A 15,782-nucleotide genomic window follows, 5' to 3' on the forward strand; every position below is an offset into this window, starting at 1 on the left:
ATAATAATAATAATAATAAGGGTGGTGGATTGATATATTTTCAAACCATTAACCTTAAGTAAATTTTAAGCATTTTATTCTGTCATGTTTTTCATAATGGTTGATAAAATTTTTATTAGGACGACTTTTACAAGGAAAATGCTGTTTCCTGGGAGAACTTGCCTCTCACAATATGGTGAACGGGCTGACGTGTCTTTCCTACGGTACAAGGACTGCAAAGCGGCTTCTTCTTATCTTTTTCTATGTTGCTGCTCCTGCAGGACGCCCCGCCCCCTATGACTCTGTGTTTTATTCTGTTTTTAGAGCAGCAGCGTCACATGTTGTTTTTCTCCAGCATCAGAGCAGTCACTGGTCTACGCGCACTGCTCTGTTGTTTTTACCGCAGCGGGTTTTCTTGTCCGCTGTGGAATATAGTAAACGGGTAACCTTTTGCGGTCTTTTCTTTTTACTGTGAGAGTTTTTTACTCTTTTTCCGAAGAAATGGCAAGTCCTCCGGCGACGGAAGGACACCTGTTATCTAATGGGACGAATGACGTGAAGAAGTGCGGCTACCTGAGGAAGCAGAAACACGGACACAGGCGTTTTTTCGTGCTCCGGGAGCCCACGGAGCGCTGTCCCGCACGGCTGGAGTATTATGAAAGCGAGAAGAAATGGAGAAATAAGTCCGCAGCCAAACGCGTCATAACTTTGGACTCCTGTCTGTGCGTAAACAAACGCGCCGATGCCAAACACAAGCACCTCATCGCCCTCTACACCAAGGACGAATACTTTGCTGTGGCTGCAGAAAACGAGCAGGAGCAGGAGAGCTGGTACACCGTTCTGTCTGATTTAATAGCAGAGAGCAAAGTGTTTGACAGCCCTGCTTCCACATCCTCTTTAGTGGGGTTTGAGGAGACCACTTACGGACAGCTTACCCCTGCAACAGCTACCTACAAGGAGGTGTGGCAGGTCAACTTGAAATCCAAAGGCTTGGGTCAGATTAGAAACCTCACCGGAGTCTACAGGCTGTGTTTATCCAACCGAAACATCAGCTTCGTAAAGCTGAACTCTGAGACACCAGCTGTCAACCTCCAACTCATGAACATCAGGAGATGTGGCCACTCCGACAGCTTCTTCTTCATAGAGGTGGGCAGATCAGCAGTAACCGGGCCAGGGGAGTTCTGGATGCAGGCAGAGGATTCAGTGGTAGCGCAGAACATCCATGAAACCATACTGGAGGCAATGAAGGCGATGAAGGAGCTCTCTGAATTCAGGCCGAGGAGCAAAAGCCAGTCAGCCAGCACCAACCCCATCTCTGTGCCCACCCGGCGCAACCTCAACAACCTCCCCCCAAGTCAGACCGGCCTGGTGAGGAGATCCAGAACCGACAGCGTGGCTGCCACATCCCCAGGGAGGAAGTTCACCTCCTGTCGGATAAGGACGGCCAGTGAGGGAGATGGAAGCGTAACCCGACCAGTGTCCATGTCCATACCAGTAGGTGAGAGTCCCACCAGTCCCAATTCTGGAAATCATCTCATGAGGTCCCACACCCTTAGCAACGGGCGCACCTGCAGGATACTGGAGTCTGCATCCAATCTCCATCACAGTCGTTCAATGCCAATGTCCAACTCTCCTCCTGCTGCCTCCAGCCCCATCAGCTCATCTCCCAGGGGAGGAACAAGGGTCTCCACTCCAGACAAAGCCAGACGTCCTTTCAGCTGCAGCGCCTCCATATCTGGCTCCCTCAGCGACACTGGCTTCCTTCTCTGTGATGATTTCAGCTCCAGCCCAGGTGAACACAAGTTTCTCACTCTGACTCGCAGTGACACTCCTGACTCCCTGTCCAGCACACCTCCATCTCGTGACCTGAGCGACCCCTGTGGCTACATGCTAATGGAGGGGGCTAATGGCAGCAGGTCCAGCTGTGGGATCGAGGGTCAGAATTGTGACAAGGCATACAGGAAGCGAACACACTCCCTCACCACACCACGCCAACAGAAGGTGGTGACTCCATTGTCCTCTGCTTCCTTGGATGAGTACACTCTAATGAGGATGGCCCACGGGCAAAACTCCCACTCTGCTTCACCCAAAGTATGCTATCCTGAGGATTATGGGGACATAGAAATTGGTTCATCCAGGAGCTCCAGTAGCAACCTTGGCGATGATGGCTACATGCCCATGACGCCAGGCGTAGTACCTCAGTCTGGCAAGACGGATAACTATGTACCCATGAGCCCCATGTGTGTCTCAGCACCAAAGCAGATTGTCAACCCCAGGGTGCATCCCCAGGCAGCTACCAATGGCTACAAGGCCAACTCTCCCTGTAGCAGCTCTCTGGAAGACAGTGGATACATGAGAATGTGGTGCGGCTCCAAATCCTCCATGGACAGCCCTGACAGACAGGGCGAATACATGAACATGTCACCTGGAAACCCACCCTCTCTGCAGACCCCTCCTGATTACTACTTAAGCCCTCTCACTGGGGAACCAGTGTCAATTAAGCCGGCTTACCAGACGGGCTCCCTCACACTGCCTGCAAAACTTCAGTCATCCAAGAATGAAGACAGTGGCCAGTACGTGTTGATGAGCCCACAGAGTTCAAGGCAGAAGACTGGGGAGTCAGACTATTATTCAGTTATGCAGCCGTGTGCAGTTCAAACATCACCGCTGAGCCCCTCAGTCCCCTCCCCAGTCAGGCATCATCGAGCAGAGAATCATCTGTCCTACAGAGGGAGAGTGGGGAGACCTAACAGGCTGTCTCTGGACACCCTGAGGACCCTGCCCAGCATGAATGAGCATCCCCTGCCCTTAGAGCCCCGCAGCCCCGGCGAGTACATCAACATTGACTTCAGCAGCAACAGATCGTCCCCACCGTCCACCGTATCCACAGAGAGCCAGTCTTCATCTCTGGGGTCCAGCGGCGGGGGCCCAGGGCGGTCATCTCTGTCAGACTACATGAACTTGGAGCTGGGCTCGCACTCGCCCAAGGGGGCTGACACTCCGGCTGAGCGACTGGATACCCTGCCTGAGCTGTCCTCATGCCCCTGCTCAGAGGACGATGTTGTGTACCATGTAGAGTGTGAGAAAAGCTCCCGAAGCTTTGTCGATGAGGTGAAAAATGACTATACTGAGATGACATTCGCGATGACTAGCTCACCCCCACAGCTTGTTCCTCAGAACTTAAGGTATGTGATGAAATGTGGAGCTTTTCCAGCATTATTTATGGTCATATTACATCATAGCGTACTGGATATAAACTCATGCAATGATTATGTGAAAGTTATTTCAGTCCAGACTTGAACCTCTTAAATGCTCAGTTTTCTGGGGAAGAAAATTAAATCAGCCGTTTAGGAAAATAAAATATGGTTTAAATTGGATAAAGCATATAGTAAAGGCTTCAAGTTTATGTGTTCTGAATACATAAGGAAGTTATTAAAATGTTTGTGTATGTTCATGCTATTTTGAACACTGTGTTCCAGCAGCCAGAGCTGCAGGGAGAGGAGGCTATCTCTTGAGGACCAAGGTGTTCCTGAACGGATTGGGGTCTTCCTGCTTGGAGCAGCAACTTCCCCAACCGTGGACCCAGACCGCTCTGCCAAGGTCATCCGGGCCAATCCACAAGGGCGAAGGCGCCACAGCTCAGAAACCTTCTCCTCCACGGCCACAGTGACACCGGTCTTTCCCTCATTTGCACACGGCGACGCCGTGAAGAGGCCGAGTTCGGTGGAGAACATCTCGTCCCGCAGCAGTGAGGGTTCCGACGAGGAGTATGGCAGTCCCGTGACCCGCCACAGCTCAACCGGCTACTCTAACGGACTGAACTACATCGCCTTGAACCTACTAGAAAACAGGGATGTGGAGAAATGTGGAGACCTGGTCGGCTTTAAACCCACCAGCAGCTGCAAAGGGGGCATCAATGGATTACACAACACACCTTACGTCTGTTTGGGGTTCAAGGAGACTGCAACCACTGCCAAAGGTGAGTAAGGAGGCCGGTCTTTGCTCTTTTGATATTTCTTTGTTCTAGTAACAGTTGGGTACAATTGGAGACACCTGTGAGGGTCGATTCATGCCGATCTTGGTAACATTTAAACCAATGATTATGATGAGTTGTTTGGGTTTAATTTAGTCTAGTTTTCCACAAGAGTCAACTGGTGCAAAGTGAGATCAGTTTAATTAGGGACTGTCTAGAGAGTATAGTATGTGTAGAGAATGAATTGACTCGAGGCTTTCATTTATACCAATGGAAGTGTTTTTATTACTAACAAATGTTACACTAAACAGCTACTACAACTGGTTCTCACATAGTGAAGTGAAAAAAGGCTGAAGGCATTTCCTCTGACTTCAAAGTAGCTCTGTGGATTTCAAAGCACACAAGTAGGAGGAAACTCCAGCAGCAGCTTCTCATTGGCTCCAAACTCTTAACACCGGTTGCGCTTGCTTCCAAAATTTGCCTGTAAAAAAAAAAAATGAACACGATGTTGTTGGAACGTCACAAAGCGAAAGGGCCGTTTTTAGTCCTTCTTTAGATTCTTCCTGCTGCTTCTGTGAGCTCCGGAACTGTGTGTTCCCGTCTTTTCCCTGGTGCGTGTGAACGCAACGCAAGCCTGTGGTGAAACGTGACCAGGCTGAGAGCTTGGAAGTAAACAAGCAGCATAACAGAGCAGCACTGCTGCTGCAGATGTCAAGAATATGCAAGCCGACTGCACAACTCTTCATGTTTATTAGGGGTTAATTGCAAAACTTTTGGCTATTAATTGGTGAGAAGAATTGCAGATTCTTGACATGTCATTTCCGGCTGTTGTTTTTCCACTTGGACAGGCATTAGGATGTGTTGACCTCCACAAACGCCCCCTTTCACACCATTCCCACTGTCCTGCGATCAATACTCCGTCCCAGAATATCCCTGTGAGCCAATCAGAGCTGCTGGCAGGCGGTGGTAAACAGGTCTGACCCCTGCATCCCAGGGGACCTTGCGAGTGCCTGTGAGCACGTACGGGGTCGAGTTTGGGGGAGGGGCATCGGTGTGTTGAACCCCAACATGAGTGTGCTTGGTCACTATATCACTGAAGGTCATGGTTTACTTTTCCTGAGACGTTTCAATGAAAGAGGTCCCTTTTTTTCTTTTTAGAATAGTGTCTTTTATTTCTCCACAAAATGAATTTTGCTTTGTTTTTAGCACATGCTAGAGAAAAATATTGCTTTAGTTCTTCATATTTGCACAGTCAGTGACGTTGGTAAACATGGTGGAATGCAGCAAACTCTGGTTATAAGACGCAAACTGAGCTTGAAATCCTTCACTTCTACTCTCTCAAGGTTTAGGAGTTGTTGTTTTTCCCAACAGTATAACAGTAGCAGCACCACCCCTCCCCCACTTGTTGTTGCTCACTGCCACTTAACCCTACCAACAAAATATTCTGCATAAGCACTGCAAATTACAGTGTTTTTATTGCACGTTATTGCAAAAATATCATAAAAACTTTAAGAATTGACAATAATGTCAAATGTATCGAAGCTAGACACAGAATGCATGTGTCATAAAATGATAAATTGTGTTTACAAGATGATTTGTAAACATATATATATATATATGTATGTTTGGAAAAGTGTAACGTGTCAGTTATGATTCAGAAAAACAAGGAGTCAAAGCAGCTTTTGGTAAAATGGTTGACATGTCTCGCAGCTCATGTTTCCTTGAGGGTGAAAATATTTTTACTGCACTCATAAAGCTTGTCCCTGACGAGTGAGAGGGAGGAAGAAAAGAAAGTACATACATGAGGAGTGTTGCACGTACGCATGCAGAGCGGCTCCGTCTCCCTCAGACCTATGGCAGGCTGTTGTTTTTCCAGCGGTTTGCTGCTTGTGGGAGAGGAAGCCAGTGAATGCGTGCATAATGGGCAGGATGGCACGTGCACTCTGCTGCCCTTCTGCCTCATTAGACTGTTACCAGAAGTAAGACAGGCGTAGAGTCGGGGCAGGGAGGATGGAGGATGGTTTTGGATATAGAGCAGTTGGAGGAGGGGTGTTTGTTAAGACTCTGCTTTGAAGAAACTTGTTCTGCTCTGGCCCGATTTAAGCCTCTGATGACAAGTTGATTGCTTGTCTAGTGGGTTCTCCGTTCTGTTGCTACTGGGACTTTTGGCGCGGAGACGGTTTGATGCATCCGGACGTCCCGCTGGGCGTTCTGACCCAAAGCCCTGCAGCTTTTTGTTCCAACTAAACTCCTTTGCGGATGGGAAATCCAGTTTGGTTGGGTGGCTTACTGCGGCTAGGACCCCAAACGAATTAGCCGTAACCGAGCGCAGATGGCCACCACTTTGTCCAGTGGTGAGTTTTTACACATGAACGTAAAAACTCCCATCTCTTATGTCGACTCAAGATGGCTGGCATTGGGGTCAGCAAGGGTTTGTTTGTGCCACTCGACCCATGTGACCTTATCGCGGTGTTTACTTCTGCTCTCCAATTGACGGCCGTGGCTAGCCGCGGCTCAGCCAGGTGGATGTTCTGTACCAGACCCAGATTAGCAAAGTCAGCCGTCTCTGTTTCCATCTCCACGTCCCAGATAATCTCAATCAGCTGCGGATCATAGCTGCTGGAGTTTGATATGTTAATATTTAGAATTTCGCCCCAGATGACGGATGTGATTTCAAAAAAGCGGTAAGATGGCGAGAGTGGCAGATTACCACTTTCCAGAGCAATGAGGTTGAAATAAATGGGCAGAAGGGGTTAAACAGCTGCCACCCCAATCAATTTCCATTCCTCATGCACATATCGACACCGCTGCATTGACAGCCCGCCATCTGCCGCTGCCACGGGTCGCAGAGAGCGCCCCGTCAACATGGACGGAGTGTGCGTTAGGAATTTGCAAACCAGATTAGAGACATCCACATCCATCTCTCAAATCCCGCTCACCCACCCCCAACCTCGACGTCATCCACTCGGTTGTAGCGTGAATGATGTCATCGCTGAGAGGATGCTGCACAGAGCGTCTTCCACGTATTTGTGAGCTCCAGTACACGCATCGCAGAGTGTGATCCAGAAATGTGGAAATATAAAGATGACGGCATGTTAAGAAAAATTACATTTTCTGGAAAAAGTTCAGAAATTTAGAGATTAATCTAGGAGATGTTCAGGGGGAAAAAACAAGGAAATTTCAGATTTTAAATAGTCCAAAATACTAGGAAAATACACGGAAATTTTGAGATTAATCTAGAAAAAACAATAACATTTCTCATTTTAAAAAGTAAAAATGAAATCTTAGAAAAAACTCTGATATTTTTAGATTAATTTCTGAAAACTTCTGGAAAAAATTAGGATATTTCTTATTTTAAAAAGTCAAAGAAAGTTTAAAAAAAAACTTTCTTTTTTTTAATCTATAGATTAATAGATTAATCTATTAATTTTAGATTAATCTCAGGAATTTTCTAGAAAAAATTTCCTAGAAAAAAACAATGCTTTTCTGGTTTTGAAAAGTAAATAAGAATTTTAGAAAAAAACTCAGATATTTTGAGATTAATCTTACAAAATAATAATAAAGAAAAAAAAAAGCAAATTTGTGATTTTAAAAAGTGAAAGAAATTTCTGGAAAAAAGAAGGAATTTTCGAGATTAATTTCAGAAATCTGGAAAAAACAAGGAAATGTCTGAGTTTAAAAAGTAAAAATCTAGAAAAATTCAAAATTCTTTAGATTAATTTCAGAGTTTTTGGATAAAACAAGGAGTTTGACAAGTTAAACTTTTCTAGAAAAATACAAATTTTCAGATTATTCTTATTCATTTTCAAGAAAAAAAAAATTCAAAAATGAAAAATTCTCAAGTTTCTTTTTTCTAGCAAATTTGCAACTTCTCCTACTATAATAATAGTTCCTTTATTATTCATGGAAATTTACACTCCTTTTTTCTATTTACATAGAAATGGCCCAAGCACATTTCTTTGCACCTTTATTTATCTCCTGATTTATTTCGTCTGTGAGTGATCACTTTCTAGCTTCCCTTCATTTCCTGTTCCTGTATATTTCCCCGCTCTAGCCAATCAGCTTTCAGCTTGAGAAACCTGTTCCACAGTTGAGGAGACATTCTGTACTAAACCTGCAGCATAATAATAAATTCTTTAACCCCATTAGATTCATTAAGTCAAACAGGAAGTGGCTCAGTACGCTGTGTACTGTGGGTGAAATAAGGCCCTGCCAATTATATAGTAACATCTTGTTTCTTTTTTTTTGTATTTAATTTTTTTTAACATATTTATATCCTAAAATGTAAAAAATTGAAAAATAAAACAAAAAATTAGGGAATAAATTAACTCAGAAATTTAAATTTTTTAAATTTTGTATCTGCAAAGTTGTTTAATTTTTGTAATCCACCTTTAAGCCTCTCTTCTTTTTTTTCTTTTTTATATTTTCCACAAATAGATTTATGCTTTTTTTTCTTGTTTCAGACCTAATGTCATTACTTTAGTTCAAGGGAGTTAAATACAATCATTAATTTGATTCAATTTTGTTAGTTTTTATAATATCAAAATGCATCAAATGTCATCTTGAGAGTACAGTGAAATAAATTTCTAGGTTAAATGTGTGTATTTTGTCGTAAACTTTCCCCATCATTTTTTGGCTTTTGTTATGCTTTGTATCGACGTAAAAATGAATCAATACAAACAAACCACCTGGTAAACAGTTTATTTACTTCCATGGTGCTGTTGGCATGACGACAGGCGGCTTGTGGAGCCACCGATGGAAATCCAGAAATGCCATGTTACATGATCTATGGAGAACAAACATACGCACGTAGCCCCAAAGGATCTGGTGTCAGAGTTTCCAGGCGGCGCGCGCGCGTGTGTGTGTGTGTTTACGTGTGTGTGGTGGAGAGGTGAGAGGAGGGAGGTGGGCGCTAAACTAGGCCGGGATGTTCCAGACAGAAGCGCTAACTGCGTGGCCAGCGTTCCCCACATTTAGCCGGCCGCGGCTCCAGAGTAGATTACAGCCTCTGCAGGCGGGATTAGATGGTTGGGGGATGGGGGAATTGATCAGCGAGAGCCGCCACCGGTCAGCAGCTGGGGAATACGCAACGCAAGGTGTGAGCATGTGCTCACTGAGTTTCATCATCAAACACACACGCTGCCTCAGAAATGCAAGATTTTACTTAATATTAGGTCAACAAAATGAAACACAGTAATAAATCAATTAATTGCTAAATAAGTTTATAATTTTTCTGTTTTTTTCTCTCTTTTTACCAAAAACTGGATGATAAAAATCCTGTCTGGTGATTTGATCATTTTTGAAGGAGATGTCATAACTTATTTTATTTGTTGCTTCTGTTTTATTTATTTTGCATATTTAAAATGTCTTCCACTTAAAGTGTTAAATGTTTATTAGAATTTAAAGTCTATTAATCTTTGAAGATCACATTGCTTGAAAATGATCTCTAAGCTACAATATTATTGTTTATCGCGATAAGTTCTGGGACAATTTATCGGGACAGACCTAAAAAGAAATAATAAATAACTGTGTTTCATTATATTTAGATTAAAAAATATCTACAGTATGATTTAGATATATGTATGTAATGAAAATATAGAACAAGCACCTGGTGAATATTGTTTTTATTTTCATGTTTCGGTATCTAGGTCAGGTTTGTTTGTGTTTTGTTTTTGTTGTTGTTTTTTTTTTTTGTAAAAACTGTTGAACTTGCCATTCTTTTAAACGAGGAAAAAGTGGTCAGCAACATGTGGGGGAGGGTCAGCACCTAATTTTTCTATGCTCCATGCAGCAGACTAAGGCAATAAATTTGAAATATCATAAAGGCGATTTTCAAAATGATTTGCTTCCCTTTGCTATTGTAGGAACGGTTCATTATGTTGAAGCAACAATAAATGGTATTGTGTTTTTTCAGCCTGCTGATTGGCAATGTGCAGCATCTCTTCTGTTCCACACGACTTTATTTTCACTCTCCTCTCCAACCCTTCCTCCGTCCGCTCAGCCTCCTCTCACACGTGACCAAACCCCGCATGAACATCTGCTAAACGCAGAGTTTGTGTCTGAACACTTCATATCACAGATGCTGCTGCTTGTTGCCTGGCCTCCTGCTCAGTATCCATGGCAACAAGGGCAGCAGAGCGACACGAGACCCCCTCTCACCACCCCCCATCGCTCTACATCCCAGGTTATGTAATTATACGAGTGTTGCAGAGCAGCAGCCTTCTTCTCCAACACACACAGACATGTAAAGAGGAAACAGCTGGTGCATTAGCTTTAGATGAAAAAAAAACAAAAAACTCTTTCCCCTCTTATAAATGCACATTTAAAACACTTCCTGTCAGGAGGGATAAATGACAGATCCACAAATGCAATAAAAAAAGGCGTCCAGAACTTCCTGTTCCCGATATTTAACAGAAACATGGTGTTTTTTTTTTGTGGCATGAAAAACAATCTGACTCTGTGAATGGGTTCACGCTGTACAGTACGAGAGCAACACTGTGTTCCCTCCACGCTCCTTCGTCTGCCGTCTCAGAGGTCCGCTTAATTGGCGCCAGTGTTGTTTGTGAGAGCAAACTGGGTTGAGATGGGGAAAAAAACAAGAGTTAGATGTTTTCACGTTGTAATGATTATTCCATCTATAACATTTATTTATAGTTGGTTTGTTTTTGATGCAAATAATTAAGCCAAAATATGGTTTAAATTTAATGAATAAAGAATATTTTATGATGTATATAGTTTATGGATGAACCGATCCACTTTTTTCACTTCTGATACCGATTTTTTAAAACCTTGTCATACCTGGATGCAGACACTAGTATTGTTTAAGTTTCTGTTTATATTTCCTGAATTGTTGATTTTGTTGAAAGTTTTCATTAAATTCCTCTTTCTCTCGTCTCTTCCAGACTGAAGGACTTCGTTTGTCCTCGGCTTTGGCGTCTCGACCTGCTGCTCGAAACAAAAACAAGCAAGAAAAAGAAGAAGAAAAAAACAACAGACTTTTTGTTTTGTTTTTGCCCCTTCGTCGGGCTCCGTGACCCGAAAAGACTGTGTGGGACCCATCAGCATCACAAGCCGCCTGCTTGCACACACTCTGAAAAAAGCAGGTCACCGTCTATGCATGCAGTGTATCGCTGAAGGCAGTACAGGTGTGTGTGTGTGTATGTGTGTGTGTGTGTATGTCGGATGTGTGTTGGTACGTCTCGTGTTCCCTGCACTTTGAGAGGCCATTTCTCCTGTGACCTAAATTTTGGCACAAGCACAGAAGCGAAGATAGTCAGACAATAACAAAGCTCAAATGGTACCAAGTTACCGTTTATTTACTTGAGGGTAGATTTAGTGTGCAAGTGTTTGTTTCTGAGAACCGTCAAACCTGCTGCACTCTGCAGGGATGGAATACCAAGGTACACTGAGTACATAAAACAAGAAAAAATAAATATATATAAGTATATATAGTAGTACACATTAGATGTTTTATTTATTTTTTGGATGATGAATGTTTGATAAGACCTACCCGATGCCTTAATGTGTATACTGTCCTTATGTTTTCTATGAAATAAGAGATAAATATTCTATTGGGGTATATTTGTTTAGACCGACATCTCTATATTATTATTATCTTGTGGAAAGTAAAATGCATAGTTTACCATTAAATATATATTATTTCTGAAATGTACAGAACCAGTTTGGCTGCTTGAGAGCTGATTAAAGTATTTTCTTAACGGATAATTTCACCCATTTTATGTTTTTTGTCCAAACATATTGGACTAGTAAAAATATATTTCTAAATGTTTATGCATGTCTTTTTGTGACTTAGCTGAAATCCTAAAAAAAAATAATAATAATAACACCAGGCACTGTTCCTCAGTCACTTGAGCCTGAAAACCTCACACACTCCTACCTTCAAACCAAAGGCTTGTTGTTCGGGTCGACGCAGGCCTTCCTGCTGTGATATCACTTGACTGTACAACTGTAACGCTGAGACGACAACGGAGGGGGAGAGCCAACGCAATCTCAACATTACGAAAAATTGGAGGCACAGTTGAGGCGGCTTAACCTAAAAGTATTGAAGGAAAAAGTTAAACAGTAGCACCATCATGGAGGCTCGTGGCAAGAGAAAACTTTACTATTTAACGACTTTAAATGTGTAAAAAATGGTGATGCCTAGCTAATGCGTGCTGGTCATCTCCAGTAATGCATCACTTCGTACCCACATCAGGGATGTCCAGGAAATACTTTAACAACTGAGGACTTAAATATAATTTATTGTAACTGCTAGTAATCTACAGTAAGGAAACTTGATTATATTATTTCTGTAAATTACATGTACAACTAGCAGGTCAGTGATTGTTTTTTGGTTTTATCACCAGAACCACAATCAATGGAAACTGGGAGGAAATTGACATAAATCACTGAAGTATTTAATCATAGTACAAATGGAAGGAGGCGGTTTGACTTACCCAAAAGCCTTTGCTAATATTACCAACTTTTAGCTAGCCGCTGTCAAAAAATATAAAAAAATATGAAAATTAAACTGCTATTTTGCTGGTAAGAAATGAAAGAAAATGGCAACTTATGTGCGAAATCGGGTACGAATTGGTGAATTACCTTGAGCCTTTGCTAACATTATCAACTGTTGGCTAACAAAACTCTTGACTGTAATGAAATTAGCTTAATATTTTCTTGCTTCTAAACTATCAAATAGTTTAAAATATATCTAAAGTGAAAACTTTGAGCATATGGATGAATGCTAACATGTAGCATAAAGCAAACTGCCTCAGTATACTGCTGTACATCCATCACAGCTTTGCTAGCAATAGCTAACGTTAGCTGCTGTAAACTACTAGGTTGTACTAGTAAATGTGAAAACTGTCTTTAATTGAGTGCCGTATTACATTGCTCCATTTTCATCCAGTCACAGAAAAATTCATTATTTCTCCAGTTTTGAATTAAAATTAAACAAATAATGGCAGGAAGTCAAATTAGCAATCCTCCAGAAATGGTTGCTACGGTATCTGAAAACAGTTTTTATCGGCGTTTATTACGACTGCTGTCTTTTTGAACTCTTCTGTGCCGACACCAACTGGCTTCAAACCCCTTAGATGTACAGTAGATTGTAAAACTTTTACATGTCTGAATGTATCGCTGATTTTTGCGGGACCACCGCACATTTTAAATGGTTTTGAAAGTGTTAAATAACATTGGAGCTGTACCAAGCTAACTTATGGTATCTATTTATCTTTAGAGTTTGTACATATATGGTGTAAATAGAAAAGAGTTTACCTAAAATATTGTATTCTTAGATTTGACCTATAGGTTGCAATGCTATTCCTGTGTAAAGACTTTGGCTACAGATTTTTAAAACGGGAGGGTTTGTTTTGGGTCTGTACAGTGTATTGTATGCTTTTCTCCCTCACAGTCTGATTATGTAAAACAAAAAAAAAACGTGGTTTATTTTATTATAGAGATCTATTTGCCTTGTTGACACACTTTACCTAATGGCATATGCAATATTGACATGAATCAAAAATAGTTTACAACTATGGAACCAAATGTAACATTGCATTGATCCTTTTTTCCCATTAAACTGGAGCTCTTTTGCTCCTTTTATATAAATATTTTTTCTTTCTGCCAAGTGTTTTTCATTGCTGGGAATTTTGTTGTTGACGTGTCTGGAAGCGTTTTTCCCATTTCTGTGTCTGAACGGATCGTTCTTTAGTTGGATTGACTCAGTCTGAATGTGTTGTCTTCCATTGTACATAATTCAATATGCTGTTTATTGTGATGCTCACAAGAGATAAATATGATTTATAAATTCTGGTAGTCAAGTATTGCTTTTGTCTGTATTAATTATGGATAGCAACCAACATAAATAAATAAATAAATTATTTAAAGAGTCACAACTTTCTTGTTTTTTTTTTTGTTTGTTTGTTTTTTTTGACTTATCCATCTTGGAAATTTGACTTTCTAATTCTGTCGTTGGCACTGACTCAAATCACTTCCTGTACACACACAGGATGTCCTGTTACTGTCTCGTGAAGAACTTTATTTGACCGTGGAGGAACCAGGAAGCTAATCGTGAGCAAATGACTTCCTGTCAAGCCACAGTTTTCCCAGATAACACAGTTTGGAAGTTCAGGAAGAGTTCAGCTTATGACGATATTTAAAATATGGAGTATTTTAGCTTACTTCATGTTGTCAAACAGGACCATCAGAGATTTAGCTTAAAAAAACCTGATTAAAAAATGTATTTTTACATAGATAAATGAAGTCTGTTTGAATTTTCCATTTATTATGTGTGTCTGTGACACAAAAAGTGACCTTTAAGTGTGTTCTGTACATTGTGTACAGAACATAAACACACATGTGCATTCTGCAGGGGGCAGGCATACCTCCAGCTGTATTAATTAGCAGCTTGACACAGTTACAGAGGCGCTGCTCTGCTACTAGGCAGAAACGGCTTCGTATAAAAACCCAGCAACGTGCAGTCAGTAGGAACACGCTGTTCCTCACTCTCCTCTGCACAGATTACATACTGCAATGGAAAATGTAAGCAAAAAATGTAAAAAGACTCCTCCGTGCTTTTGTCACAGCAGTTTAAATGCAGCTCACGGGATGATGAGTTTTCCCGTTAGGACTGGAGCAGACTGGGATCCGGACCAGTAAACGTCCTGCTTTGAACTGGGAGGGCAGGTGTTGCTTCCTAAATGAGATCACATTAGTGTGGTTAAATTAAAAACCCACTCCTAACTCAATAAGAGGCTGAACTGGGATTTGGTAATTTTATTACTAACTAACAGATCTACAGCATTAAGGTCCAATCATGTGACTGGATGGTCCTTATTTACCTCATTTAGCCACTGCGCTGTGAACTAAAGCAGCATAAAAGTAAAATACAAGCATGTGGGTGTGGGCTGCTTTGGCTCCACTGGGCTTTTTTCCCCCTGCTGAGGTTCTTCAGGGGATTGGGAGTCACTGGCCCCATTATTTCTCCCTGAATCAGCCTAAGGAGGGTTTCAGCCAGGCTCAGCGAACTCCATGGCGCAGCGGCGTGCAGGGCGGAGCGGTGACCCACTTACAGCAGCCAGCCTTGGCTCCTCACGGAGGAGATGACCGAGGCACGCTGCACGGATTATCCCCCGTGAAAATATAACATAGTGACATAAATCGTAAAAATGTCGGGGTCACATCATGTTTATACAAACTGTTGCCTTTAAATCGGTGAACACACAGCCAAGATGTCAAATGTATGAAAGGAGATTAGGGCAACTGAAAATAAAAAAATATATACAACTTCAATCTCAAACTTTTGATGTTTCTTCTCAAAAATCAAATTGTTTTCCACAAATTCTAACTTTAATCTCAACAGTTGAACCTTCATGCTCATATTAATCTTAAAAATTCTGAAGAAAAAAAGTCAGAATTCTGAAATTAATGTCACAATTCTGGAAAAAAATAAAATCAGAATTCTGAAGAAAAGTGAAAATTCTCCAAAAAAAAAAAAAAATCTGAATACTGGAGAAAATGTGAAATTTCTGAAAAGTCAAAATCCTGAAAAAAAATGTAATTCTGAAGAAAAAGTTAAAACCAGATCACAATGCTAAAGGAAAAAAGTCTAAATTCTTAAATTAAAGTCAGAATTCTTTTTTTGTTGTTGTTCAGTGGTCCTAATACTCTTCTGTTATGACATTTTATTTGATTTTAGTAAAAAAAACAAAACAGATACAGTTCATAGATTATTGATGCTTTTTTGTATCACAACAGAAAACTATCCATAACAATGCAATTCTTGTGTTAATTTTTCAATGCAGAAAGATTTTTCTGCATTACCAAG

The 15,782-nt window shown here is 41.5% G+C and overlaps 1 protein-coding gene across 2 annotated transcripts; it reads left to right on the plus strand.

Annotated features, from left to right (window-relative positions):
* Positions 1 to 305: 305 nt before the first annotated feature.
* On the plus strand, positions 306 to 13,851 carry LOC106906991 (insulin receptor substrate 2-like). 2 transcript variants are annotated; one of them, XM_014972487.2, is made up of 3 exons: positions 306 to 3,164; positions 3,462 to 3,958; positions 10,855 to 13,851. In XM_014972487.2, exons 1-3 carry the CDS (start codon positions 481 to 483, stop codon positions 10,857 to 10,859), a joined length of 3,186 nt encoding a protein of 1,061 aa, XP_014827973.2. In that variant the 5' UTR covers positions 306 to 480; the 3' UTR covers positions 10,860 to 13,851. The 2 variants fall into 2 exon arrangements, with proteins under 2 accessions (XP_014827973.2, XP_014827972.2); XM_014972486.2 differs by having other exon boundaries at positions 307 to 3,164; positions 3,459 to 3,958.
* The last annotated feature ends 1,931 nt before the right edge of the window (positions 13,852 to 15,782 follow it).

This window comes from Poecilia mexicana, unplaced genomic scaffold, assembly GCF_051168715.1.
Source record: "Poecilia mexicana isolate PSO_F unplaced genomic scaffold, ASM5116871v1 scaffold_2, whole genome shotgun sequence".
NCBI classification, from domain to species: domain Eukaryota; kingdom Metazoa; phylum Chordata; class Actinopteri; order Cyprinodontiformes; family Poeciliidae; genus Poecilia; species Poecilia mexicana.